The sequence below is a fragment of the Armigeres subalbatus genome, chromosome 3 (genome assembly GCF_024139115.2).
Source record: "Armigeres subalbatus isolate Guangzhou_Male chromosome 3, GZ_Asu_2, whole genome shotgun sequence".
In the NCBI taxonomy this organism is placed as follows: Eukaryota; Metazoa; Arthropoda; class Insecta; order Diptera; family Culicidae; genus Armigeres; species Armigeres subalbatus.
In genome coordinates this window covers 9,961,893-9,988,682 of record NC_085141.1, presented here as the reverse complement: position 1 = coordinate 9,988,682, position 26,790 = coordinate 9,961,893, and the positions used below count along the sequence as shown (strand labels likewise).

The following is a 26,790-nucleotide window of genomic DNA, read 5'->3' as shown; positions in this document are numbered from 1 at the left end:
CATATTTTCTTGTGGCGCGCGACAGGAAAGGAGCGATGAGAGCGATAGAAAGTCCGTCAACTTTGTATGTAGCGTGATACTAGAAAAAAGCCTATTTCCATTTGTAAATACGGAGATACCAAATAAATAAATAGAAATCAAATGTAGGAATAGGGCGAGATAAATAATTGATTGTAAATAAGACAAGAAGTTCCTCCAGGAATTTTCTCCGGAAGTTCCTCCAGGAATGCCTCCGGAAGTTCTTCCAGGAATTCCTCCGGAAGTTTCTCCAGGAATTCTTCCGAAAGTACCTCCAGGAATTCATCCGGACGTTCCTCCAGGAATTTCTCCGGAAGCTCCTCTATGAATTCTTCTGGAAATTCCTCCAGAAATTCTTTCGGAAATTCCTTCGGAATTTACTTCAGGAATTCATCCGGAAGTTCTTCTAGGAATTCCTTCGGATGTTCCTCCGGGAAATCCTCCGAAAGTTCCACCAGGAATTCCTCCGGAAGTTCCTCCAGGAATTCCTCCGGAAGTTCCTCCAGGAATTCCTCCGGAAGTTCCTCCAGGAATTCCTCCGGAAGTTCCTCCAGGAATTCCTCCGGAAGTTCCTCTAGGAATTCCTCCGGAAGTTCCTCCAGGAATTCCTCCGGAAGTTCCTCCAGGACTTCCTCCGGAAGTTCCTCCAGGAATTCCTCCGGAAGTTCCTCCAGGAATTCCTCCGGAAGTTCCTCCTGGAATATCTCCGGAAGTCCGCAGGAATTCCTCCGGAAGTCCGCAGGAATTCCTCCGGAAGTCCGCAGGAATTCCTGAAGAAACTAGAAACTGAAACAGTATTAATAACATTTAATGTTTTAGTCATCCATATGGTATATTCTTACCATAATCATGGGTAGGACAATGCTTCGACTGTCCTACCCAGGTATTTTCATGCGTAGGACATGTCCTACTTGTCCCACCCACTGCCGCCGCCACTGTCTCATACTGTTGTGCTCACCGCTCCATGGATCGACTCCCATAGATCGTTGATGTTGTCGTTGATTGATGTTGATTGCACTTATCCGTTCGTCGAGCTTCTGGCGGTACTCAGCCGATACTCCTTCCGCCGACAATCGCTGGATATTGTAACGCATCGTTCGCTGTGATCTTCCGTTCGGTACAGTTGACAACCGTGATCGAGTTTTACTGACAACGAGGTAGTGATCAGAGTCAATGTTCGGACCTCTAAATGTCCGCACATCGATAACATCCGCGAAATAGCGCCCATCCACCAGAACATGGTCTATCTGGTTGCAAGTTTCACCATTTGGGTGTCTCCATGTGTGCTTTCGGATGTTCTTCCGTGCAAAATAGGTGCTACTGATGACCATCCCTCTGGCAGCAGCGAAATTTACTAGCCGTAGGCCGTTGTCATTGGTAGCGGAGTGAAGGCTGTCCCTACCGATTATGGGACGGAAAAAGTCCTCTCTACCGACCTGAGCGTTAGCGTCTCCGATAACAATTTTCACGTCATGCTTTGAGCACTCTCCATAGGCTTTATCAAGACATTCATAAAACGTGTCCTTCACGTCATCGGATTTATCGTTTGTCGGTGTGTAAACGTTAATTAGGCTGTAATTGAAGAATTTGCCCCGTATCCTCAACACACAGATTCGTTCGCTAATGGGTTTCCACCGCATTACTCGCTTCATCTGTTTGCCCTTCACTACGAAACCAACTCCATGCTCTGGTTTTCCGCCGGCGCTGTGATAGATGTTATACTTGAATGCAGTGTTGGTCGTGGGGTCCATGGCTCGGAATTCACGTTCTCCGGATCTGGGCCATCGGACTTCTTGAATAGCGGCCACGTTCACTCCAACCTTCTGCAGTTCGCGAGCCAGAAGGCTCACTCGTCCAGGTTCATTTAGGGTCCTGACATTCCAGGTACCTACCGAGTTTCCAATCATAGTCCTTATTTCGTTGCCGGGTCGGTTGCCAAAAATAACGTTCTTTTTTCTTCTATCTCCATTTTTCGTGGTATTAGAGAGGCCTCAGTAAGCTACCCTACCGGGGTCGCGTTACCTACATCGCGATGATGGGTATAAAGGTTCCCCCAAACACACGCGATGCAACAGTAGCGACGCGATTCTATCGCTTGGCGACAGCGATTCTGTCGCCGTTAATATGGAAACGTAAATAGAACATTGCCTGCAGCGACCCAACGATAGAATCGCGGCGACTAGTTGTCGCCGTCGCGGCGATGAAATCGCTTAGGTCTGGGGGAGCCTTAACATGAGTGAGTTTTATTTTACGAACATACATACACACACGCACAGACAAACATTATTTTAATTAATCGAGTTGAGTCGTTTGATATATAACAACACTATGGGTCTTCGGGCCTGTTATCACAAAATCGTTCGGCACTTCATCTCATAGTTCCTATGTTCATCCCATCAAAAACAAAGCAATGAAAAGGAATTTGATTTGTTTCTCATTTCTGTGATTTTTTTTTCAGCAGTGAGCATGCATGTTAGCAAAAAAATAGCGACGCGATTGTTGCTGTATTTATTTGTTTTGCGATGAGATGAATATATGTTCACTGAGATGGAAAACCGAGCAGTTCCCCTATAGCCTTTTCGATATACATCCAGCATCCTTTCTGTATATATTTTACAAAACAATAAACAAAAATACTAGTTTTGCACTGCATTTAGCTCTTTTAGCTTGTCCGAGGCTGAATCGTTTCCTGTGTTGAACTTAATTAGAATTAAAAGAACACGTAAATGAAGAGACAAAAAGTTGAATCGATTTCGGTTAAATATAAGTACTTAGAATTAACAGCCTCTTCGGTATAAAACAGGGCTTCAATGTGCATGTCTATAGGAATCCTCAGCCACTAGACTAATTGGTAGCCTCTATTGGTCAGGTATCAAAAAACTATCACTCTCAAGCTATTAACTCATTACATATACCTTTTTCCAGTCCACCGAACATAAAACATAGGGTGATGAAATCAAAATGTCCCCAACCGTACCAAAATGACCGTGAAAACATCATCCATACCCGAAATATGATCTGCAACCGATCCGATCCCTGCATAGCATAGCAAGCAACTGATATTTTTCGGGGTGGTGACGGCGACTCGCTTAAGTTCGCATAGAGGATAGTCGTGTATCATTGTCATATACCTGTTTTCTTTTCATCTCAGCTCTTGACTGTATTCAGTTCCAGTAGCATAAACTGTTGCTGTTTGACGGTCATTGCCGTCCGTCATCCCTTTTATATTACACATAATCAAGAAACGACGTCTGAAGCACATGCCGTGTCGGTTTGATCCAGTGGAAAACCGGCTGATTCGGCCAGATGATATGTTTATAAGGCGACACAATTAACCTTAACCTCTATTTGCTGACTTGTCCGTTTTGGGTGGAGAAGAAAAAATAAACATTCGCAGGCGGGACCGCATAATCGAATTCAAATATAATAATGGGTAATAATGGTGTGGGTTGTAGGAAATAGAGACATGTTGGTTACCGAAGGGGAGTACCTCAAACGGCTGGGGCTTGCTAGTGATTTGTAAAAAGGGTGAGGTGGCTATAATGGCTACAATAGGCTACCATAAGGCTACTTCTGTTGCACCTTTGAAATAGAGTTGCATCTACTGCCATAGAAAACAACTTGCATGGTTCGAAATGGAATCCAAATAATTTGAAAACACGTTTATAAAGCCGAAAAAATGTATTTGTCATACGCTTCGGTTGAATAATCATATTTTTGTAATTTACTTATGTTTGTTTCTTTTGTTTAGTTAAAGTGGAATAGTTAGGATCAGGCACCGGGGGAATCGAATCCCGCCACATCAGCATGGTCATGGTCTTTGTAGCCGCGCATCTTACCCATGGTAAAGGAAGGCCCTCAATTTCGGTAACATGAAAAACACGATTTTCAATGTGGAAAATTGCGAAGACTTCAGGCAAAGAATAAATCTACACTGAAATGTGAAAATATACTTTTCCATAATATACAATATTTACAACAGAATTACTGGAATGAACATTTCAGACATTTTTTATGTCTATGGTCACTTAAGTACCATAAAAATAGGGAACCCGACAGTGGACAGTGACAGAACTGCTCAGAGGCAGCATAGTTTCCACCAATTTTAGCGCGCTCAATTTGTCGGATGATTACATTCGTAAACTGTGTTATGGATCATTGACCACCGACGCCGGATGACAAAATTCGCGCCTTCGTCTTAGCATAGGTAACCAAACCATACACCGCTTGATCTCGCTCTCGCTCGCTTGAATGTTTATGAATGGCACCTGGTGGGCGTCCAATGAGGCACGATACTCGCGCTGGTGGGCTTCTTGGTTTGGACATTTGGTACCTTTGCGTTGTCATTTGCGCGTAGCGGAATTATTCATCATGCTCATGTGGCGCTGGCTGATGCGTTAAATATTCATTAGATACTGTAGCGAAGGAGTTGAAACTTTACCCTTGCTGTTTTTCTTTCAGTGCTCAGGGTTGTTGGTTTTGTTAGCGAGCATCATAAATAATGAAGGGAAGTTTTCAAATTCTTTGTCCTTTTTGTCGTTCATCTGAATAGAATCGTGACCAGTATGTCACAATTGTAAGCTTGGTGATGCACGCATTCCCGTCATACAAAAATGGAAATGAATCAAGACTCTATTCAGTATATTAATCTAGATTCCAATCGCCAAACTCGAACTGTGTTTCTGGATGTGAAGCCAATCTACCAAGAGGAAAAGCGCACATACGTTGATGCATTTAATAATCGGATCGGATTTCCGCCAATTTCCGCGAAGTTAGCGTTTGGCTTGGAAAATGAATCAAACAGAAAATCGGTAAGTATGACTAATTCACGTTTACGGCTATTTCCTTTCAGTAACGATTTCTTACAATCCAGGAAATAATTTACAATACAACGAAGCCAATTTACAACGTTCTTCGGATGCTGGGTGTATTTCCCTTCTCGAGACCTTCACCCGGGGTGACAAAGTTTGCCTGTGCTAGTCCAGTGATGGCATATTGCAGTATATTTTTTATGACACTTCTGGTAATTTCCACATGACTAGATTTGGTCAAAACTTCGCACAGTCTAACCGTTGTCGATCATATTCATAGGCTTACGTCATTTATATAACAATTTTGCGGATCCAGATTGTCCGGACGCTAGAAGGTCGCTTCGAAGAAGCCGTCATTGCCTACCTTTTCATCATTAACATCCTGCCGGTTATGATTATTCCATTAATGTGGTACGAAACTCGGAAGGTTTCCAGCTTGCTTAACCAATGGGAAGATTTTGAAGCAATTTATCGCAGGACTGCGGGTAGAGAACTAGAGTTGTCCTTCAAGTCCAAAGCCCTTTTGATCGCTATACTTTTACCCACTGTATCCTGTTTGGCTGTAATAATAACCCACGTGACCATGGTGGAGTTCCAGCTTCTTCAAGTTATCCCTTACTGCATCTTGGACACTTTAACCTACATGATGGGAGGCTACTGGTACATGGCTTGCGAAACACTCAGCATAACTGCCAACATTTTGGCGGAAGATTTCCAAAGGGTATTACATTTTATTTTAAATTCCACCAAATATACAACTCTTACACAATACGTACACTTTTTTAGGCGTTAAGACACGTTGGACCTGCAGCAATGGTCTCGGAGTATCGTTCGTTATGGCTTCGTCTGAGCAAACTGGCACGAGGAACGGGATCTTCAACGTGCTACACGTTCACTTTCCTGTGTGTCTATTTATTCTTCATAATCACTCTCTCGATCTACGGCCTAATGTCGCAAATCTCGGAAGGATTCGGTATCAAGGACATCGGTTTGGCAGTAACGGCGTTCTGCAGCGTAGCGTTGCTGTTTTTCATCTGCGACGAAGCTCACCACGCGTCCTTCAACGTTCGAACCAATTTCCAGAAGAAGCTACTGATGGCCGAACTCAGTTGGATGAATTCCGATGCGCAAACCGAAATCAATATGTTTCTGAGGGCAACCGAGATGAATCCGTCCAATATCAATTTGGGTGGATTTTTCGATGTCAATCGCACACTGTTCAAATCGGTACTAATATTGAAGAGAGTTTATCCGTCTATTATTTGATATAACACATATTTGATTTCAGCTTCTAGCAACCATGGTAACCTATTTAGTGGTTCTGCTGCAGTTTCAAATCAGTATTCCGGATGACTCAAGTTTGCTAGTGATGCATAATATGACGAGTTCATTACGAGATTAGAAATATGTCTTATCATTCAAAACAAAGTATGTAAGTTAAGTATTACATTGTTTTATAAAAAAATTATCATCAAATTTTCAGTTCTAATTTATCGCAAATGGTATACAATATTCCTTAAATTAGTGTCTAAAATAAAAACTCCCGCGAAAAAATTAGAAATTTTCCATAAAAAATTAGCAAATTGCCAATCAAGAAATCAGGGTATGAGCAATAAATATGAAATATCCACAAATAATGCGATATTTCCACAAAAATAAATTGACACTTTTAAAAGCAAAAATTGCAATTATAAAAGAAGAATTTTCCGTAAATACATCAAAACGTTCCACAAAAAAAAAACAAAATTCCCATAAATAAAACTATATTAGCAATAAACAATTACAAAATTTTCCACAAAAGAAATATGTATTTCCACAAAAAAATAAAAACTTTCCAAGAAAAATCAATAGAGAGCAATAAAAAAAATATGAATTTTTTTTAAAAGCAATAAAACTGAGCACTTTTCCATAGATGACCCCTTATTAAAAAGCGTTAAAAGTTCATGAAAAATTTTATCAATTTTATTGCCTTTTTTGTATTTTTTATGGATTTTTTAAATTATGATTATTAGGGTGGCTCAAAAAACACTTTTTCAAATTGTTTGATGGGCCGTCCTCTTATTCGGTTCTATTTGATGTCCTGATGCTCTGGACAAAATTTCAGCCAAATCGGTCAACATTTGGGCGTTGCTAAACTCGTTGGAAGTTTATATGCAAAAATGTATGCAGAAACATCTAAAAACAGTGATTTGCAGTTGGACGGCACTATTTACGATCAAGAACTATGATACTCATTCAGATCTTGTAGAATTAAATACAGAAATTTATACTGAAAATCGCGAGAAGATTAGAAATTAATAGGCAAAGATATTATCATTTTAATGGAGTGTTGTAGGGGTGAATTTATTTCTTTTCAATGGTAAAAGAAACGAAATTTGCTCAAACCGCACTTCAGAGAAATGCTAATAACTTAGCCGGGCGAAATCTAATCTTCCCGCGGTTTTCTGCATAACATTCTGTATTAAATTTTCCAAGATCTGAATGAGTATCATAGTTCTTCGTCGTAAATTGTGCCGTCCAAATGCAATTCACTGTTTTTGGATGTTTCTGCATACATTTTTGCATATAAACTTCCAACGAGTTTAGCACCGCCCAAACGTTGACCGATTTGGCTGAAATTTTGTGCAGAGCATCAGGGCATCAAATAGAACCGAATAAGAGGGCGGCCCATCTAAAAAATTGCAAAAAGTTTTTCTCATACTAATTTGAGCCACCCTAATGATTATTAATGATGATTATTGATTATTTTGTAAAAAAATATATATTTTTATGTAGAAAAAATATTTTGTGGAAAATTTTGTAATTGATTATTGCTAATATTGATTTATTTATGGAAACTTTGTATTTTTTTCTCGTGGGTGGAACAATTCGATCTCTTCATGGAAAATTCTTCTTTTATAATTACAATTTTTACTTTTTTGTGGAATTTGTTTGTGGTTTTGTGGAAAATTCTCAATTGTTCGTGGACTATTCGCATTATTTGTGGAAATTTTATACTTATTTGTGGCTCATACCCTGATTTCTTTATTGGTAAATTTCTATTTTTTTTTGAAAATTCCTAATTTTTATGTAAATGTTATTTTGCTGCCCAAATTAATAGTTAAGGATAGTCTGTAACAAATATTTGCATAAATAGATAAGAAAGAATTTCCTTGTTCTGAATAAAGTATAGTCAAATTGTCGAAAAAACGTTTGATGCATTCTAGCAATACTCCGACATTCGAAATATAATAGATTTTCTACAAATCTACTTCATTTTTTTGTTCGAAATATTTGTATCTAGCTGTTTTACGACATTGTTACGCGACGCTAGTAATACTCACCGGTAGCGTTAGTATAAAATTTCTATTCTAGGTCTATTTTTTGGTTAATTACCAGCAGCATTTTTCGAACAAATAACTGGTTTCAATCATAGTCCTTATTTCGTTGCCGGGTCGGTTGCCAAACATAACGTTCTCTTTTTCTTCTGTATCCATTTTTCGTGGTATTTGAGAGGCTTCAGTAAGCTACTTTACCGAGGTCGTGTTACCTATATCGCGCTGGTGGGGCTGCCACCTTAGGTATAGCTGATGCGATATAGCATTTCGTTAATAAGCCGCTGGGTACCAGGCAGACGCTGATTGAGCCGCACCTTCTGGTGAACAGACGCTCGTGGCGTACCTTCTCACTCTAGCTGATGTAAGAAGGACAACAGTGCCCAGGGTGCACTACCAGCTAAGTACACAACCCTTAGCTTGCGGTCTTTTGTCATCGGACGACCCGTGGAAGCGTGAGATAGGAACTTGTGGGGACCAGAGCTCTAATGGGCGCTCCTTCCTTGATGTCAACCCACCATTTTGCAAGCCATCTTCTTCTTCTTCTTCTTCTTGTTGGCATTACATCCCCACATTGGGACAGAACCGCCTCGCAGCTTAGTGTTCATTAAGCACTTCCACAGTTATCAACTGCGAGGTTTCTAAGCCAATTTACCATTTCTGCATTCGTATATCATGAGGCTAACACGATGATACTTTTATGCCCAGGGAAGTCGAGACAATTTCCAATCCGAAAATTGCCTAGACCGGCACCGGGAATCGAACACAGCCACCCTCAGCATGGTCTTGCTTTGTAGCCGCGCGTCTTACCGCATAGCTAAGGAGGGCCCCTATGCAAGCCATTAAAGAGCTAAAAAACAATAAGCCTGCGGGGAAGGACCAGCTCCCGGCTTAACTTCTCAAACATGGCACTGCTGCATTACCTAATATCGCACCAGTTCTGCACCATATTATGTCGAAAATATGGGAAGACGAGGAATTGCCTGCTAGCTGGTTGGACGGCCTCATTTGCCCTCTCTTTAAAAAAAGGAAACAGACTGGAGTGCGCCAATTACCGAAGAATAACCTTCTTTAATTCAGCGCACAAAATTATGTCCCGTATTCTGTTCAACAGATTGAGACCGCTTGAAGAGTCCTTCGTCGGCGAATACCAAGCAGGTTTTCGTGAGGGCCGATCAACAACGGATTAAATGTTTACCCTGAGACAAATCCTTGATAAATTCCGGGAGTACAACTTGCAGACACATCATCTGTTTATTGATTTCAAGGCGGCGTACGATTCAGTGAAACGGAATGAATTATGGCAAATTATGCTTGAACATGGTTTTCCGGCGAAACTGATACGGCTGATTCGTATAACGTTTGACGGATCGAAATCAAGTGTCAGGGTTGCGGATGAAATATCGACGTCATTTATTACCTTAGATGGATTAAAGCAGGGTGATGCACTCTCGAATCAACTGTTCAATATATTATCGGAATATATTATCAACTGATATTATCGGAAATGACCGCCGTGCCGTGGAAGAGGCTTTTGTGCCTTTTAAGAGGGAGACGGCGAGGATTGGACTCACGATCAATACCAGCAAAACCAGCAAAGAATATGGTCGCTGGTAATCAACGTGGGTTCATGAGTGGTAGTGGTAGCGAAATGGTGGTGGATGGTGAAAAGTTTGAAGTGGTAGTAGAATTTGTGTATCTTGGAACATTACTGACGTGCGATAATGAAGTTACCCGCGAGGTGAAAAGGCGTATTGCAGCTGCAAATAGGGCTTATTACGGACTTCGTAACCAGCTTAAGTTCCGTAGTCTGCAAACGAAAACAAAAGTCGCGCTATATACTACTCGAATTCTTCCGGTGGCTTTATATGGCCATGAAACATGGAGGCTGATCGGAGAGCTTTCGGAGTGTTTGAGCGTAAGGTGCTGCGGACAATACTCGGCGGTAAACAGGAGAACGGTAACTGGCGGCGCCGCATGAATCACGAATTGTACCAGGTGTATAAAGGGCTGGATAATATTAAGCTTATTCAACACGGTAGACTACGGTGGGCTGGTCACGTTGTTCGTATGCCGGAAGAACGTCAAGCGAAGATAATATATAGTAGAGAACCCGGAAGAGGCCGCAGGCTTCGTGGAAGGCCGCGTACACGATGGCTTTTTGCAGTTGAAGAGGACCTGAGGGCGCTCAATGTTCAGGGCGACTGGAAGCGATTGGCTCAGGATCGAGTCCAGTGGAGAAGGATACTCCATTCGGCGTAGGTTCATCGAAGAGCTGTAGCCCATCAAGTAAGTAATCATAATCGATTTTATCGTGCTTTCCGATATCGATGCCCAACTATCGCCCAGCTTTGGTACAAAAAAATCCTGATTAATCCACCTAGCGGTGTTGGTGCCTTTCTCGAGCAAAAAAAAAATACTGAAAAATATGAGTGAGTGTTTTTTAGCGTGTTTTGCGCATAGAAAATAGTATTTTGGCCATAACTTTTGATCCCATAGTCCAAGCTGGCCAATTTTCAATAGCAAACAAGGATTCTCAGTCGAATGGAACTTTTTGTGAGTAATTCGGTCAATGCTAAGTTCCAAAAAGAATATCTACAACAGACATCACCTCAATTCGTCGATTGGTATATAACACTATCAGGGCTGGTAGCGACCGAAGCCACTCAAAATAGTGACTTAAGCTGACGAAGAAAGGGACCAAATAGTGACTTTCAGTTGCAGAAAAAGTGATCAAATAGTGACTTACAATTTCAATTGCAAGTTCGATGAGACGAAATCAAGCGTTTTTGGGTCGATGGATAATATTGTTTTGTAATTTGTGGCGGAAAACATCTTTCACTCGCCACTCTTTTCTCTTAGCACGAGCTCAGAAGAAAAATGAAAATCGGTAAATTTTATCTACTCAGTGACTAAGTAAAATTATTGCCCTCTCTTTTAACCCCACGGAAATTTTACTCAATATGAGTAAAAAGCAGGACAACTTAAAACTATGAGTCTGCAAGCAAATACAAAAATTATGAAGATTCATGTACAACGAGCTTGGGATTGAACGTTCGACCTCCTGCTTGTAATGAGGACCATGCTCGCTGAATTTTTAAATATTTTTACTCCAAAATACGCAGATTTTCCGACTTGAGGTGCGTATTCATGAACGGTTTTTGCTATGGAATTCGACAGCGCAGGCAATCTTCAAAATTGGAGAGACTTGATCGCTGTTCTATGATAACTACTCAATAAATATTTGTTTAGAGCAAACCCTTCATTACATCTATAAAAAAGCTGCTTGAGAACAAATTATATTTTTTTGAATTTTTTTAGACAAATGTTTATATGGATGCCTAATGAGAGATAAAGTCTCCTCAAATTGAGGCAACAACTCAAAATTCAAATATCCTGAAGTTGTGGTGGAATGATGGCATTTTTATCAGTGAAGATCATTTAGCATATTTATGGATTTGTGCTGTGAAAAAATGATAGCATTTGTAACATATGCATTTTGTTAATCCTCCCCACAAACTCAATCATTTCCAGCTTACCACAGCAAGATAGTAAAACCTGTTTTACTGTTGTGGAGTTTTACAAATATGCGATCATGGGCAGTATAGTTCTTGTTAAAACAGGGGAGAATCAAGTCTTCTCAGTTTCCCCTACTGCATAAAGTTTGAGTTAAAAAAAAAACTCTAAATCGACAGGCCTCCTGCTTGCATGACTGTATACCAATTTATAAACTGTGATGTAAAACACCTTCAATTAGCTACTGGTGAAATGCCAATAGGAGCAGCGAGTTAAATGGCTGGCGATGTTTCAGAGTGATCATTTTTCCAAGATCCGTAATTTCATTTCCGCCATAAACAAAACAGCTTCCGATGGATAAAGCTTTATAAAAAAATCTTAGTCAATAGTTTCAAAATAGTTGAAAATAGTGACTTTTTGCGACTTGTGATTTTAGTGACTTGAGGTCGTGACTTTATCAGAAAATACACAAAGTATTTATTTATTTCGTCAAACATAATGTAGACTACATTAAAAAACTTATAACTATGTTCTATTGTAACTAATGTTCCTAAAATATTTTCTTAGGCTCATACGAGGCATGGCTAAATCAATTGCTTCACAATACTGATTGTAAACAGACATCATTTGATTCATTGGACTAAATTTTGCATAATTTGTTCGATGATGACAGGTGGCAAACAAGTTTCGATTTCTCAATTGCCGAGAAGGAGTGTAAAAATTTAAACAAGACAATAGTTTGGTGGAATCAATGCGGTGCGAAACAATATCATTCACAAATGAGATCATGGCAAATTCACGACGCTTTTTAATGATTGGATATCTATAAGCATACATCGCGCCTCGTACGACGGAAGTGGGAATGTTGTCCACCCTAATTTGCGTAAGGCATATAAAAGGAATTGCTTTTGAATTGATTCTATTCGATCATCATGTGATTTCATATACGGAGACCATACAATGCTACAATATTCTATAATTGATCTGACATACGCAACGTACAAAGTTTTAATTGTATAAGGATCTTGAAAGTTATAACTAAATCTTTTAATAAAACTGAGCATATTTGTTGCTCTATGGATAATAGTGTTGTAGTGGTCAGTAAAGGTTAGCTTAGCATCTAAGATTACACCCAAATCTCTAACCCTTTCACATTTTTGTACTGGTTGATTTCCTAGAGTTACAGTTATCGATGGTGTGCTCCGTTTTCTACTGAAAGTGATCAAATTACATTTCTTGACATTAAGTTGTAGTAAGCTTTTGTTACACCAGTTATCAAATATGCGTATTTCGTTCAAGTAGATGTCATTGTCAACAGTATTTTGATTTCCATAAATAGTTTCATATCGTCCGCATAAATAAGGATTTTAAGATGCTTAAGAATGAGTGATATATCGTTTACAAACAATATGAATAGAAGAGGTCCTATATGCGAGCCTTGGGAACTCCAGATGTTACATTGACTGGAAGCGACTGTTTTCCTTCAAATCGTACTATTTGTTGGCGGTCAGTTAAATACGATTTAATCCATTTAAGGAGTCTCATCTCAATTCCCAATTTCTCAAGCTTGAAAATCATCATAGGAATATCGAGTCTATCAAATGCTTTGCTAAAGTCTGTGTAAAGCGCCTCAACATGACTACCTTTGTCCATAGCATTCAATGAGTAATTTACAAATTCTAAAAGATTGGTTGTAGTCGAACGTCCTTTAAAGAACCCGTGTTGTGCATCTGTTATTATATGTTTTATTTGGTTGAACATCCTTCTATTGATGATTGATTCAAAAGTTTAGGAATACATGAAATAATGGCCACTCCACGATAATTTCTAATATCAGTTTTTTTCCCTGATTTAAAAATTGGTATTAGAAAAGACTTCTTCCATTCTTTTGGAAAGCTACTGGTTTCTAAAGATAACTTGAATAACCAAAATAAAGGTGTCGTAAATTCGCTTGCCAACTTTTTCAAAAACATAGGTGGAATTCCATCTGGTCCGGAACCTTTTGAGACATCTAAATTCTGTAGAGCTGCCAAAATCTCCGTTGCATTAATTTGGTTTACACCAACACTGCTTAAATAGTCAGGAAAATGTGAAAAATATTCATAATCACGATCACTTTCGGAAAATTCGGTATATGTCTCTTGAAAAAAGGTTGCAAAAAGAGTACAAATTTCATCAGCATTATCTCCTAATTTTTCATCTAAAGTCATTTTCGATGGAAAATTGCTGGATTTTAGCTTGGTTTTGGCATACTTGAAACAGTTTTTTGGACATGATTTGATTTCATTTTCGGTTTTAGCATTATACCATGATGTTGGTTGAAAGCGTTTTCAATTCATCTAGAATGTCAGTCCCCAGCCACGGGTTGGAGCACATGGTTACTGTAGAAGATAAATCCAGGGTGAGGCTACTAATTCGCCTCATTTCTTCGTTTAAAATTTTCATTTCTTTGGAAATGTCAGTTCTCATCGACTCCACTGAATTTGTTATAGTCACTTGTGCCATGGACATATCCAACGATTGATTAATTACAGAATTTCCAATAGAATCGTTGATCTTCTTGGATGTCAGCAATTTTTATTTCGCCCAGGTGAGCTTCGAGTCGATCAATGGCTTCATGAATTATGCCATCGCTTGTATTATTTACCGCTGCGCGATGAATCACTTCAGTGTTTTTATTAATTTGGTCTGCCAATTGCTCCTGTTGTTGCACTAGTGCATTGAATTCAAAGCTACCAGTAACAAGATTTTGGCATGGGGCACAACACGGCAACACATATGAAGATGTATCCGTCACCCTTTTCCTCCGTAACGAACTACGCTGGACAGCTACTCCCACGCAGGCGGCATGGAAATTACGAGGACATCCAACACAAGTCCACATTACTGAATCCTCGGACGAATCTAGCGAGCAAATTTCGCAACTCATTATCACTATACGACACCGACGCGCGACAATCAAAACGTATGCAAAAAGTAATAAAAACAAAAAAAAAAACAAAAAACGACTACGGTCGCTAGCAATTAAAAATACGTCCGACCCGATTGCCACAAAGCTATAGTGACTTGAGGTCGAAAAAAGAGACTTTTTAGTGACTAGCCCGAAAAAAGTGACCCGCTACCAGGCCTGCACTATGGGTCTCTGAGCCTTCTATCAAAAGTTTGGTTTTGGAGTGATCATATAGCCTTTACGTATACTTAGTATACGAGATAGGCAAAGCTTAGCTTAGCTTAGCTTAGACTGACTGTACATATCAATGGTTGCTACTCCGTGATTGATCAGAACTGGTGTAAATTGCACTTCGATCCAAGTGAATAGTGGTTGGGATTTACCATATATTCTCGAAGTGCACGTTTCAGCAGCTCCCAAATGTTGACCAATAACAGCGCCGGCCAAGTCCTTACAGTCAGTTGGGAAAGGGAAGGAATGTTAGTGTGTGGCAATTGTTGCTACTAAAGACCAAGAATACCTCTGCATCTCCACAATTACCACGGGAAGGAAGCTGTGTTAGTTGGGTGGGGTAATCAGTAACATAGATCGGGATTCACTATGGAAAGTGATGTGACCTATGCAACTTCTATACAACAGTATTAGCATTTCCTTATCTTGTTCGATTATTCATCCTTCGCGAGGATAAACAATCAATCGCTCATAGTGAGCGGTTGCTCATTTGAATTTTGGATTGAGTAACCGCGGCATCATTAATTTAACGTGTGGAAAGTAGAAAAAGAAGCGAGATCCACGGCTGTTTAACCACATTAATTGTAATCGGAAAGCTAATACATATCAATAAGCAACTCTTATTTTATCTCTATTTGAGGTTGCACTGCCAGACATATTTTGATGATAAAACTATCACCATTTCTAGATATATTTATTAGTATGTTAATATGAAGATAAAGGGTACATGGTGATGATATTGTTCCATGTAGTATAAATGTCATCAGGGTGTAGTTTTACCTATTTATTTAAAAATAAACAATATTTACATAAGAATGCAAAAAGTTGAATTTTCCTATGACTTAATAGGTACATAGGTTTTGAAAGTGAAACATGTTAGTAGATGCTAGAGTGATTTTTAATGATTTCTAAATTAATGTTTATAACTTTCAGAAATACAGATCGATTTAAAAATTATTGGAATGTTTTTCATCATGTGAGGAACATAGAAATGAAAGATAGTTTAATGTATTTCTTATTTATGTTATTACTTTTTTAGCGGCAAGAGCACCTGTTTGCAAAATGAAGCGCTGAAATTTGTAAGGAAAGATTTACAAGTTGGATAAAGGTTTTCGATGAAAATTTTGTTTCTTAAGAGTGAAAAAGATAAATTAAAAGGGGCACCCTTACAGATTTTTAACGACAAACGACAAAAACATAAAAAGTGTAATAAGGGAAATATAAAACAGTACGAGACTTCATAGCGGAAGCTAATCTACATAGTCAAGATAATAAATCAGTTAAGAGATAAATTGGAATAAACCCACCGAGTTTCCTTGTCTTTTGAGGTCTATCCGGTGCGTTAAACCCTTGGTTAAACCGGATGTTCCAATTTTGCTTCCTTCAGCGGCAAACTCCAATAAAAAAATGCATGCGAAAAGAAACATCGAAATTTTTGATAACGGCCTATCATTGCTTGTGAAGTTTCACACATACGCGATCATGCAAAATGTCCCGAGCCGTTTCGGGAACTCAGATTCAAATGTTCGGAGTCCGGGGCTTATTGAAAAGCCCCCACAGGCCCTTCTTGAACAGGAATTCCATTTGAGATGTTCGCTCCATTGCCACATGTGCACACTATCACCGTTTATTTTGTATTCGAACATTTTTATTCGAAAGAAGACTAGGTATTGCAAAAAAAACTTGAACATTTTGGTTTAAAAAATTAGAAAGATTAAAACTGATGGATCGAAAAAAAACATTTCCGTTATTCATTAGTATACGAGATAGGCAAAAAACAAAAACTGGTTCCAGTACAGTGACTATAATAACAGTGCCGTTAAGTGTCAAAATTGGAACAAAATCATTTGTCAGTTCTATACAAATTCCCGTTCCAAACTAGCAGAAAACCTGTCAAACGTGGCATTTGACGGATCTTCTTATAGGAATCTGGATTCCGGAACTCCTAAACTCTGTACTCTGTGAGCACTTAGAAATTTAACAAGCTCCATTCGAGAACATAGGGATCATAGTTGACATGAATCAGAAGTAACCTGGCGATTTCCACAATCCCTTGCTACTTTGTGGGTGCATATTGTTCAAATTTTACATATTGCTACCAGATTTACATTTGATTTGGCTGATACAGTCAAACCTCTATGAGTCGATGTTCCATGACTCGATATCGACTCATGGAAGCAAATTATGCCATATTAAAAAATATTTTCTAGGCTACTCTGATGGTCCCTTCCAACAGCTTCCCAAGGATTTCCTATTCCACATCTCGATATTTCCATGAGTCGATATCGTCAATATCGACTCATGGAGGTTTGACTGTAATAATAGTATGTATATTTAATTTTTATTTTGAGCTTGTTTACAATCGGCGGTACGAAAATAGTGACTTAGTGACCATTTTCCGAAACTAAAAAGTAAAAAGTCACTAAAAAGTGACTCGCTACCAGCCCTGCGTGATGGCAAAAACAGTCAAACAACTCCGTTCAGAAGTGTTTGTGTTCGAAGAACGGCACCTCGCCGAAAACGCACATCGTAAAGCATTTTGTGGACTCCGGATACCCCCGTTTCGGCTTCTACGACATCTTGGCACTATCAGACAACAATCAGAGCATCCAATGACAGCCCGGCGCAATAATTAGAGAAGGAATAGTGGTTGAATTATTGCATATTAATATTTTGCTGGAGATTCAAATCATTTCTCCCTTTCTACACTAATTGGACCAGCAATAGGACGTCGGACGATCTACATAAGCAATGATTAATGAATAGGTCACTCCCAGATTATCTCAGAGGATTTTAGATCATTTAAAAGGCCACCTTGTGTTTCTCATTCGAGCACTCTGAGATAACAAATTGATTAAGGATCTTTAAATAAATTCATTACAAATAGGGCTTATGTCTTTTTCGTTTTTGCGGTGTAGCTACACTCGTGCTACACTTTTGCACAAAAAATGTTCGTTTTTGATTTTCGTGCTACACCAGTGTAGCATTTTTCTTGCACTGAAACAAGCAGTGTAGCACCAGAAAAAATCAAAGTGTGCCGTGTAGTGTAGTTTGTTGTCAAGTATCTCCCGTTGTTATTGTTTTCTTTTTATGGTATCCAACAGGTATCCATAACAAACAAACCCAACTGCACTCAAAACGTTCGTTTTTGCCGTGCAAAATGCTGCACTAAACGGTGTCGCTACACCTCAAAAACGAAAACAACATTAGATAAAACGTCCTGTCATACTGTTGTTCAACGCGCGTGTCCTAGCACGAAAAATCGTGAAAAATATCCAAATGCGTATGTAACCCAGAAACATATATCTTTGCCAACTTACTCAGTGAACTCGCTGTTCAAGTTCTGTGCAAAGTTATCCTTAATCGGCACCTAGAAAAAGCAAATCTAAAGAATAATTATTGTCTAAAAGAAATAATTGTTTTAAATATGAAACCATGCTTCAGGAACAAGAAAATTCCAAACAAACTTATGACAGACTTACGAAATGATTTCACTAAAAATTTCAACTAAACATCGATTGCTAAGATCAACTTATAAAAATTATAGTGGACGTAGCATGTGTCAAGAGTGGTGATTCAAAGCATTATGGTACTGTGGCGAAAAAGCTTGATAGCATTAAACCACATAATTTGGGTTTGATCATGATACATAGACAACTGTAGATGAGTTAATGTTAATGTCCATAATGCGCCTTTCCATTTACTAACAGCAACAAATCAAAATCAAATCAAATTAAAATGAACACTAAGGCGGCAATGCCAATGAGAAGAGGAAGAATAAATCAAAATCAGAATCTTGAGATCAAATTTCCCATTACTGATACTGATGTCATCCAGGCGAATATATTTTTGCAGCGTCTACCTCCGACGTGCGCTTGTGATGTTGCTACGGAAGGCAACTTTCTGCCGTCATCAAGCGAATAATATGCACTTTGAACAAAACTTGTCTCGGCTCAATCCTGGAAGGGTAGAATTCGACAACTTCTTTCTCCCTTTACAAGACTGACCCAGTCTAGTGTCAAGTTATGATACTGCTCTGCTAAACGACTAATACTCGCGCCCGGCAATCTTGCTCTAAGCGTGTTGTACAAATTATCTTTTGTAAACATATTAACATTTTTCTCCTCCTTGTTTTTTTTAGTTTCATTTATTTCTTTACAAATGCACGCCTTACGTAACCTTGTAAGATCATTATTCTTTTCCACTTTTCACTATCAATTCATAACTTTCGGTTTTCCAAATCATCATGGATTTTGAAAAATGTTATGTCTTATGGCGATTGAGCCTTACCAATTAGATCAATTTATATGGGAATTAGAAAGTAGGGGAAAAGTGGGTAAAACCGACACCTTAAGCAACTTTACAGTTCCCCAATCTATGAAGCAATATTCCGGTCTAGAAATTTCATACAAGCATACTTTGGCTCTTCATGCATCAGTCCATCAGGTCTCAGGACAATATTTTTTGATAGAATTTGATTTATGATGAAAACGCGAACAGTCCATCTTCTAGCCCAAACAGCTGGGGTGCGGGTAAGATCGACACCACATGAGGGTAAAACCGACACATCAAGTCTTTATGGAATCGAACATCAGAACAATACTAAATGATGTTACAACATAATTGAAAATGTTTAACAACATTCATTTTGATATTTGTGTATGAAATTCATGTTTAGGGGTCACTCATAAACGATGTTGAACAATATTTTATATATTTAAAATCATCACCACATATCATATTTTATTTAGTTTCTTTAGTGGGTCGGGTCAAAAATATATCCAGTTTTCCGCGAGCGGTAATGGCCGCCAGCTTGCCTGCGGGTTAGTCTCTGATTTGACATTTCTGGAGGTCAAGTGCACCCACCGTTCGAGCATTTTGATCAATGTGGTATATAAGAAGGCTTGAATTCACTCAATCAGCACCTTCTTATATGCTACATTGGTCAGAATGCTCAGAGCGGTGGGTGCAGTTGACCTCCAGAAATGTCAAATCAGAGACTAACCTGCAGGCAAGCTGGCGGCCATTACCGCTCGCGGAAAACTGGATAGAGTATAAGAATGTTAGTAACAAATTTACTAACTACTGTAAATATTGACCTACATTTAAATTTCACTTATTTTAAAAAGTTGTTTATAACGGCGATTTAAAATAAATGCGTTATGAGAAGAAATGGAAATAACTAGTTCCGTAGGTGACAAGCTACATGTTTACATGGGTGAAAATGGCTCACGAAAGAACAATACTAGAGAACGGATTGAATATATCTGAGAGCAAAATAAGCCTAAAAATACGGTTCTTCTTTGAGCGCTATTGTTATTCGACCTGCAGGTTATCTTTGATGACTCAATATTACCCCGTGGACCTATTGTCACGCAAAATGATGATATGGTATGTCATCAGTCTATGATTAACTTATATTCCTCGGCGCCTCGTTTTCCAATAATTGGATTATATTATGCAAATGATGAGTCTAATAAAACAGAGGTATTTCGTGATTCGATGACAGGTGTCGAATTTAACCCCTAATAATAACATAATAATGATGAGATACATGCGGATGTTTATAATAAGAAAAATTAATTATTTTTTCACAACATACATAAAATGATGTTCAATTATGGATCAGAGATGGATTAAATACTGAAAATCAACAAATTATTGTCGAAAAAGCTTATACACCGATGCCAAAATTCTATATAACTCATGTCCTCAATGGTGATCAATGCTAATTGTATGTTTATTATGACTCTTACACGTCTCCGCCAATTACAAAATGACTAGAAATACAAGAAATCAAACATTTATTCAAAGTGTGTCTAAATTCTGTCCGATGATCACTTAAAATCAGAAATTGAAGTGGTGTCGGTTTTACCCGCAGTGTCGGTTTTACCCATGATTCCCCTAAACCAGCGGTTCTCAACCTGGGGTACATGTACCCCTGGGCAGTGTTGGTAAAATCACTCATAAATCTCAATCAACGAGCGCTCCCGTACGAACGAAATCGTCTGCGATTTTAAAGGAATGCATCACGCTTGAATTTTTCATGCTAAAACGCATCATTTCACTCATTTGCCAAAAAATCATTTTGGTTTAAAAACGCATTTGAAATCAATTTGAGGGCAATTTATTGCTTATACATGGAAGACTGTCTAATATTTTATGCGACAAACGTCAATTCACTGTTTTTAACGAAGGAGAACAAAAGAAAACCAACGATGATTCAAATGGATGATTCAACTCATCCATGAGTTTTTAGGTGCTGAGTTGGGTGCGTTTCAACTCACGCTTGATTTGAATCATCCATGAGTTTTGAGATTTTGAGTTTTTACCAACACTGCCCCTGGGGGTACCTTCGCTGGCCCTAGGGGGTACCTCAGACAAAAATGCGTAATGGCGGACGTATTACAATTCCAATCAAAACTCATTGATATAGTTTTGATAATTGTGTATTTTTATTTCAAAAATTTCTATTGTACATAATATGCAATGCGATCAATAAATCCCAATTGAATTCTACCTTCCACAACCAGCATAATGTATAAAGGGCTGCGGAACAAAAGATCGAACGAGCAAAACGTCGAATGAACAAAATTAATTTTTTTCACTAATGCTCGGTTGCTTCGTTGCAAGAGGATTAGATGCAACCTTCTAAGCATCTCGGAAGCCTTCTTCCAAGCAGCTTGAAGGCCTTCTTACAAGAGGCTCGGAAGCCTCCTGAGCAAGTCAGAAGCCTCCTTTCAAGTGATTAGGTTGCCTCCTTTCAAGAGGCATGGAATCCTCCTTTCAAGAGATGCGGTAGCCTCCTTTCAAGAGGCTCGGAAGCCTTTTTCAAAAGGCTCAGAAGTCTTCTTTCAAGTGTCTGAAAAGCCTCTTTCCAAGAAGTTCGGAAGCCTATTTTCAAGAGGATCGGAAGCCTCCCTTTCAAGAAGATCGAAAGACTGCTTTTCTAGAGGCTCAAAAGCCTCCTTTCAATATATTTTCAAGAGGCTCGGAAGCCTCATTTCAATATCTTTTCAAGAGGCTCGGAAGCTTCTTTTGAAAAGGCTCAGAAGCCTACTTTTAAGAGGCTCAGAAGTCTTCTTTCAAGAGATTCAAAAACCTCCTTCCAGGCTCAGAAGCCTCCTTCCAAGAGGCTCGGAAGGCTCCTTTCAAGAGGCTCGGAAGCGTCCTTTCAAGAGGCTTGGAAGACTCCTTTCAAAAGGCACGTCCTTACAAGAGGCTCGGAAACCTCCTTCCAAAAGTCTCGGAAGCCTATTTTCAAGAAACTCGGAAGCCTCCTTTCAAGAGGCTTAAAAATTCCTTCCAAGAAACTCAAAAGCATCCTTTCAAGAGGCTCAAAAGCCTCCCTCTAAAAGGCTCTGAAGTGTCCTTTCAAGAGGCTCGGAAGCCTTCTTTCAAGAGGCTCGGAAGCCTTACGAGAGGCCCTCCTTTCAAGAGGCTCAAAATCCTACTTTTCTAGAGGCTCAAAATCCTCCTTTCAAGAGGCTCGGAAGCCTCCTTTCAAAATCCTTTCAAGAGGCTCAGAAGCCTTCTTTTAAGAGGCTCAAAAGCCTCCTTCCAAGAGGCTCCTATCAAGAGGCTCGGAAGATTCCTTTCAACATCCTTTTCAGAGGCTGGGAAGCTTTCATCTAAAAGGCTCGGAAGTCTTGTTCCAAAAGGCTCGAAAGCCTTCTTTCAAAAGGCTCGGAAGCCTTCTTTCAAGAGGCTCGGAAGCCTCTTTTAAAGAGGTTTGGAAGTCTCCTTTCAAGATCCTTTCAAGAAGCTCAGAAACCTCCTTCCAGGCTCTAAAGCCTCCTTCCAAGAGGCCTCCAATAGGCTCAAAAGCCTCCTTCCAAGAGGCTCGGAAGGCTCCTTTCAAAAGGGTAGGAAGCCACATTTCAAGAGACTTAAAAGCATCTTTTCATGAGGCTGAAAAGCCTCCTTCTAAAAGGCTCGGAAGCCTCCTTTCAAGTGGCTCAGAAGCTTCCTCCTTTCAAGAGGCTTGGAAGGCTCTTTTCGAGAGGCTCGGAAGCCTTCTTTCAAGAGGCTCGGAAGCCTCTTTTCAAGAGGTTTGGAAGTCTTCTTTCAAGATCCTTTCAAGAAGCTCAGAAACCTCCTTCCAGGCTCAGAAGCCTCCTTTCAATAGGCTAAGGCTCCTTTCAAGAGGGTAGGAAGCCACATTTCAAGAGACTTAAAAGCATCCTTTCATGAGGCTAAAAAGCCTCCTTCTAAAAGGCTCGGAAGCCTCCTTTCAAGTGGCTCAGAAGCCTCCTCCTTTCAAGAGGCTCGGAAGGCTCTTTTCGAGAGGCTAAGAAGCCTTCTTTCAAGAGGCTCGGAAGCCCCCATTCAAGAGGCTCAAAATCCTTCTTTCAAGAGGCTCAGAAGTCTTCTTTCCAGTGGTTCGGAAGCCTTCTTTCAAGAGGCTTGGAAGCGTCGTTTTAAGCTGCAATGGAAGCTTTCCTTTTTAGTGGCTCAAAAACCGCCTTCAAGAGGCTCGGAAGCCTCTCTACAAGAGGCTCAGAAGCCTCTAATGAAGAGGCGCGGAAGTCTACTTCAAAGGGATTCAAAAGTTAGAAGGAGCTTCCCTTCAAAGGGCTCGGTATTATTCTTTCAAAAGGATTGGAAGCCTGGGCTCTTTTCGAGAGGCTCGGAAGCCTTCTTTCAAGAGGCTCGGAAGCCTCTTTTCAAGAGGTTTGGAAGTCTTCTTTCAAGATCCTTTCAAGAAGCTCAGAAACCTCCTTCCAGGCTCAGAAGCCTCCTTTCAATAGGCTCAAAAGCCTCCTTCCAAGAGGCTCGGAAGGCTCCTTTCAAGAGGGTAGGAAGCCACATTTCAAGAGACTTAAAAGCATCCTTTCATGAGGCTGAAAAGCCTCCTTCTAAAAGGCTCGGAAGCCTCCTTTCAAGTGGCTCAGAAGCATCCTCCTTTCAAGAGGCTCGGAAGGCTCTTTTCGAGAGGCTAGGAAGCCTTCTTTCAAGAGGCTCGGAAGCCCCCATTCAAGAGGCTCAGAATCCTTCTTTCAAGAGGCTCAGAAGTCTTCTTTCCAGTGGTTCGGAAGCCTTCTTTCAAGAGGCTTGGAAGCGTCGTTTTAAGCTGCAAAGGAAGCTTCCTTTTTAGTGGCTCAAAAACCGCCTTCAAGAGGCTCGGAAGCCTCTCTACAAGAGGCTCGGAAGCCTCTCTACAAGAGGCTCAGAAGTCTCTAATGAAGAGGCGCGGAAGTCTACTTCAAAGGGATTCAAAAGCTAGAAGGAGCTTCCCTTCAAAGGGCTCGGTATTATTCTTTCAAAAGGATTGGAAGCCTAATATTTCGAGAGGGGGTACCTCAATTAATGCAAATGTTCCAAGGGGTACCTCTCATGAAAAAGGTTGAGAACCGCTGCCCTAAACTGTTTCTCAGCACAGCGTTCTAGGTAAAAATTTCACTCGGAAATGATTTCCCATATGATGTATTGTGGACATTGTGGTTAACCATAGTAAGTTGTTCAACCGCTGCCATTCATTCATCTCCAATCATTTCCTATAACTGCATCACGTTTCTGACCAGAGATCTTTTTTTTTCTACGCCGCAGTACGTTGATTGCACCCGCACTTATTATCGGTTCACCGGAACCCCACCCAAACCACGAACCATGTGTCTAAGCGGCAACTCAAGCAACCGATAGCAAGAATAATGACTGGCATTTTTTCTAATTGAAATCGATAGTGTATTAAATATCTCAATTAATTTACTGTGTCATTAGATCCTATAGCTGCACAGTCTGGTGACCAACAGCTTGGGTGCAACTTAACTCCTGCGAGTTTTACTGCAAATTAAAGCTGGAGTTAGAGGGCACTTGCGCATCATCAACCATAAGTGCCACCACTTAATTTGAGATGCTTTATTCTAACTCACGCTTTTCGATCGTCTAGCCATTTTCTACAGCTAGGAAATATTTCCGCATGCATTGAGCGAAATAAATCCATTGCGAACAGGAATAGATAAATTAACATTTGTTATTTTAAACGCTCACAAAGTATAATCATATAATGACTTATTCTAGATGACTATAATATTAAGATACCAAACAGTAGGTGTTAGATTTTCTTACAATTCTAAATAATTTGGTTTAAAGCGAACACTGGTTAATTATTTACCTAAAAATCACCTGTACCTGTCCTTATTTTTGAGTATTACTCGAGTGTTCACAGTCCACAGATTGCCGAAAGTCGATTCTTCTGTTTCTACTTTACTGTTTCATCTTTGATTGATTTTCTATCAAACGATTTTCATTAAACTATCAAACGATTTTCATTAAAGCCTCGTGAAACACACGAGAGGTCATAGCTTATCAATAGCTTCCGATGTCGATTTTTTACACTGCTTGACGAACAGATAAGCGGTAGCGAAACGCGCTTCCAAAATATGAGATCCATGAAAAACTTGTCAAATATTATTACGTGATGATCTAATATTATAAAATGTAGCATCATCTCCCCTTGATTCGCTTGGAATCGAACCCATCATTCCTACGTTACCCATGTGCTTTGAGCAATCGTCTGAATGAGTGTCCACTGTGTGGTAGTCATCATTCACAAAACAGCACGCGTTCGGCAAGAGCAAAATGACGTTTTGATCGGTGCAGTCATCACAGCCGGCGTCGCCATCGCACCTCTATTAGCAGACTGGACGACCGGACGACGGCGCTTGCCAGTTCAATCGATCGATCGCGAGTTGTTCAGCTTTTTTTTTTCTCGCGCTCACAAGAAGGAGACTTCAACGTCTCAACCGCGGGTGACCTTCAGCGCGACAAACACGGCCCGTTCCAGTTGGCATATATGGCGATATGAAATAAATGTGTGTATTTTTATATTTATTTTATTGTGTAGAGGAAAATGAAATTACACATTAAGGGTACTAGCTTTAATTTAAAAATTAAAATACATTTTTAGCGATTTTCCATCCGCGAGGCGCAACAGATTATGAATGGAGGTTGAAATAATTCTCTCACAGTTAGCTGGCGCTCTCTGTGACTGTCACCAAAGCCAAAGCATGTTCGAATCAATGCGAGAATAAAAACGTTAAAATTTTTCAGGCAGTCCACAGATGTTGCAGGCTCAATAACGATCCGAGGTGTCACAGTATATGGAATATGAAATATGACGAAGGACAGCTTGCAATAGATACAAGGATTAAGATGTTGATAACATCGGCAGTAGAGCAGCACGCTGTCTGAGTCTGGCATCTTTGTATATTTATGTTTAGATTGGAATTACATTCGAGATGTAGTGTTCATAGAGCACAATCAGCTGATGTATTGCAACATTGAGATGTTGCATGTAATAGCTTGTCATATGAGAGCTCTATGACGAATTGCAAAAAAATGAATTATTGTTGCGGCCTAGTTCTCAGCTCCCACTTAACCAAATTTTTCAAGGTACAAAGAATCAGAATGTTTTAGCGACAGCATTCTGGCACCCACATAAATGAACCATCAGATTCTCAATCTCTTTAGGGTTCTAACACGTGTGTGGGCTACCATTCATAAGGGTAATGATGGGCAGCATAACGCAAATCAAACACCCTAAAACTACTATGAACTTGACTCAAACGATTCCGATCGCGCGCCCCGACAATTGTTCTGCCCGTAAAAGGATAACTCACGTTGACAACTCTCACGGCACAGCATTTGAATATAATCTTACGACGCTTGTAAACGCTAACAATTTTATTAAAATCTGTTTGATGTACTTCGCATCGTAAATGTTCGGAATGTTTCAAATTTGTGAAGATTCAGATGAACTATTTTCCTCCGGTGGGAACTATGGGATTCGCTCCTCTCCGGAGATGTAAAACTGATCGAGCGTCTGTTCTCCATGTTAGGGGCGGCTGATCATCGTCCGAGTGCCAGCGAGGGACTCTAAACAAAACTGTGCACATCATGCTGCATCGTGTCAGCATCGAGAAAGCAGGCCCTTCGACGCGATGTTGGT

At 39.8% G+C, this 26,790-nt stretch overlaps 2 protein-coding genes across 2 annotated transcripts in view; one reads left to right on the top strand and one right to left on the bottom strand.

Annotated features, from left to right (window-relative positions):
- The window catches only part of LOC134226449 (hsp90 co-chaperone Cdc37), a 395,365-nt gene that overhangs the window by 18,504 nt on the left and 350,071 nt on the right, over positions 1-26,790 (bottom strand). The window lies entirely within an intron of this gene.
- LOC134219600 (gustatory and odorant receptor 24) lies at positions 4,632-6,368 on the top strand. The gene is made up of 5 exons (XM_062698390.1): positions 4,632-4,829; positions 4,892-5,041; positions 5,110-5,550; positions 5,616-6,056; positions 6,118-6,368. The coding sequence occupies exons 1-5, from the start codon at positions 4,632-4,634 to the stop codon at positions 6,229-6,231; spliced, it is 1,344 nt and encodes a 447-aa protein (XP_062554374.1). The 3' UTR covers positions 6,232-6,368.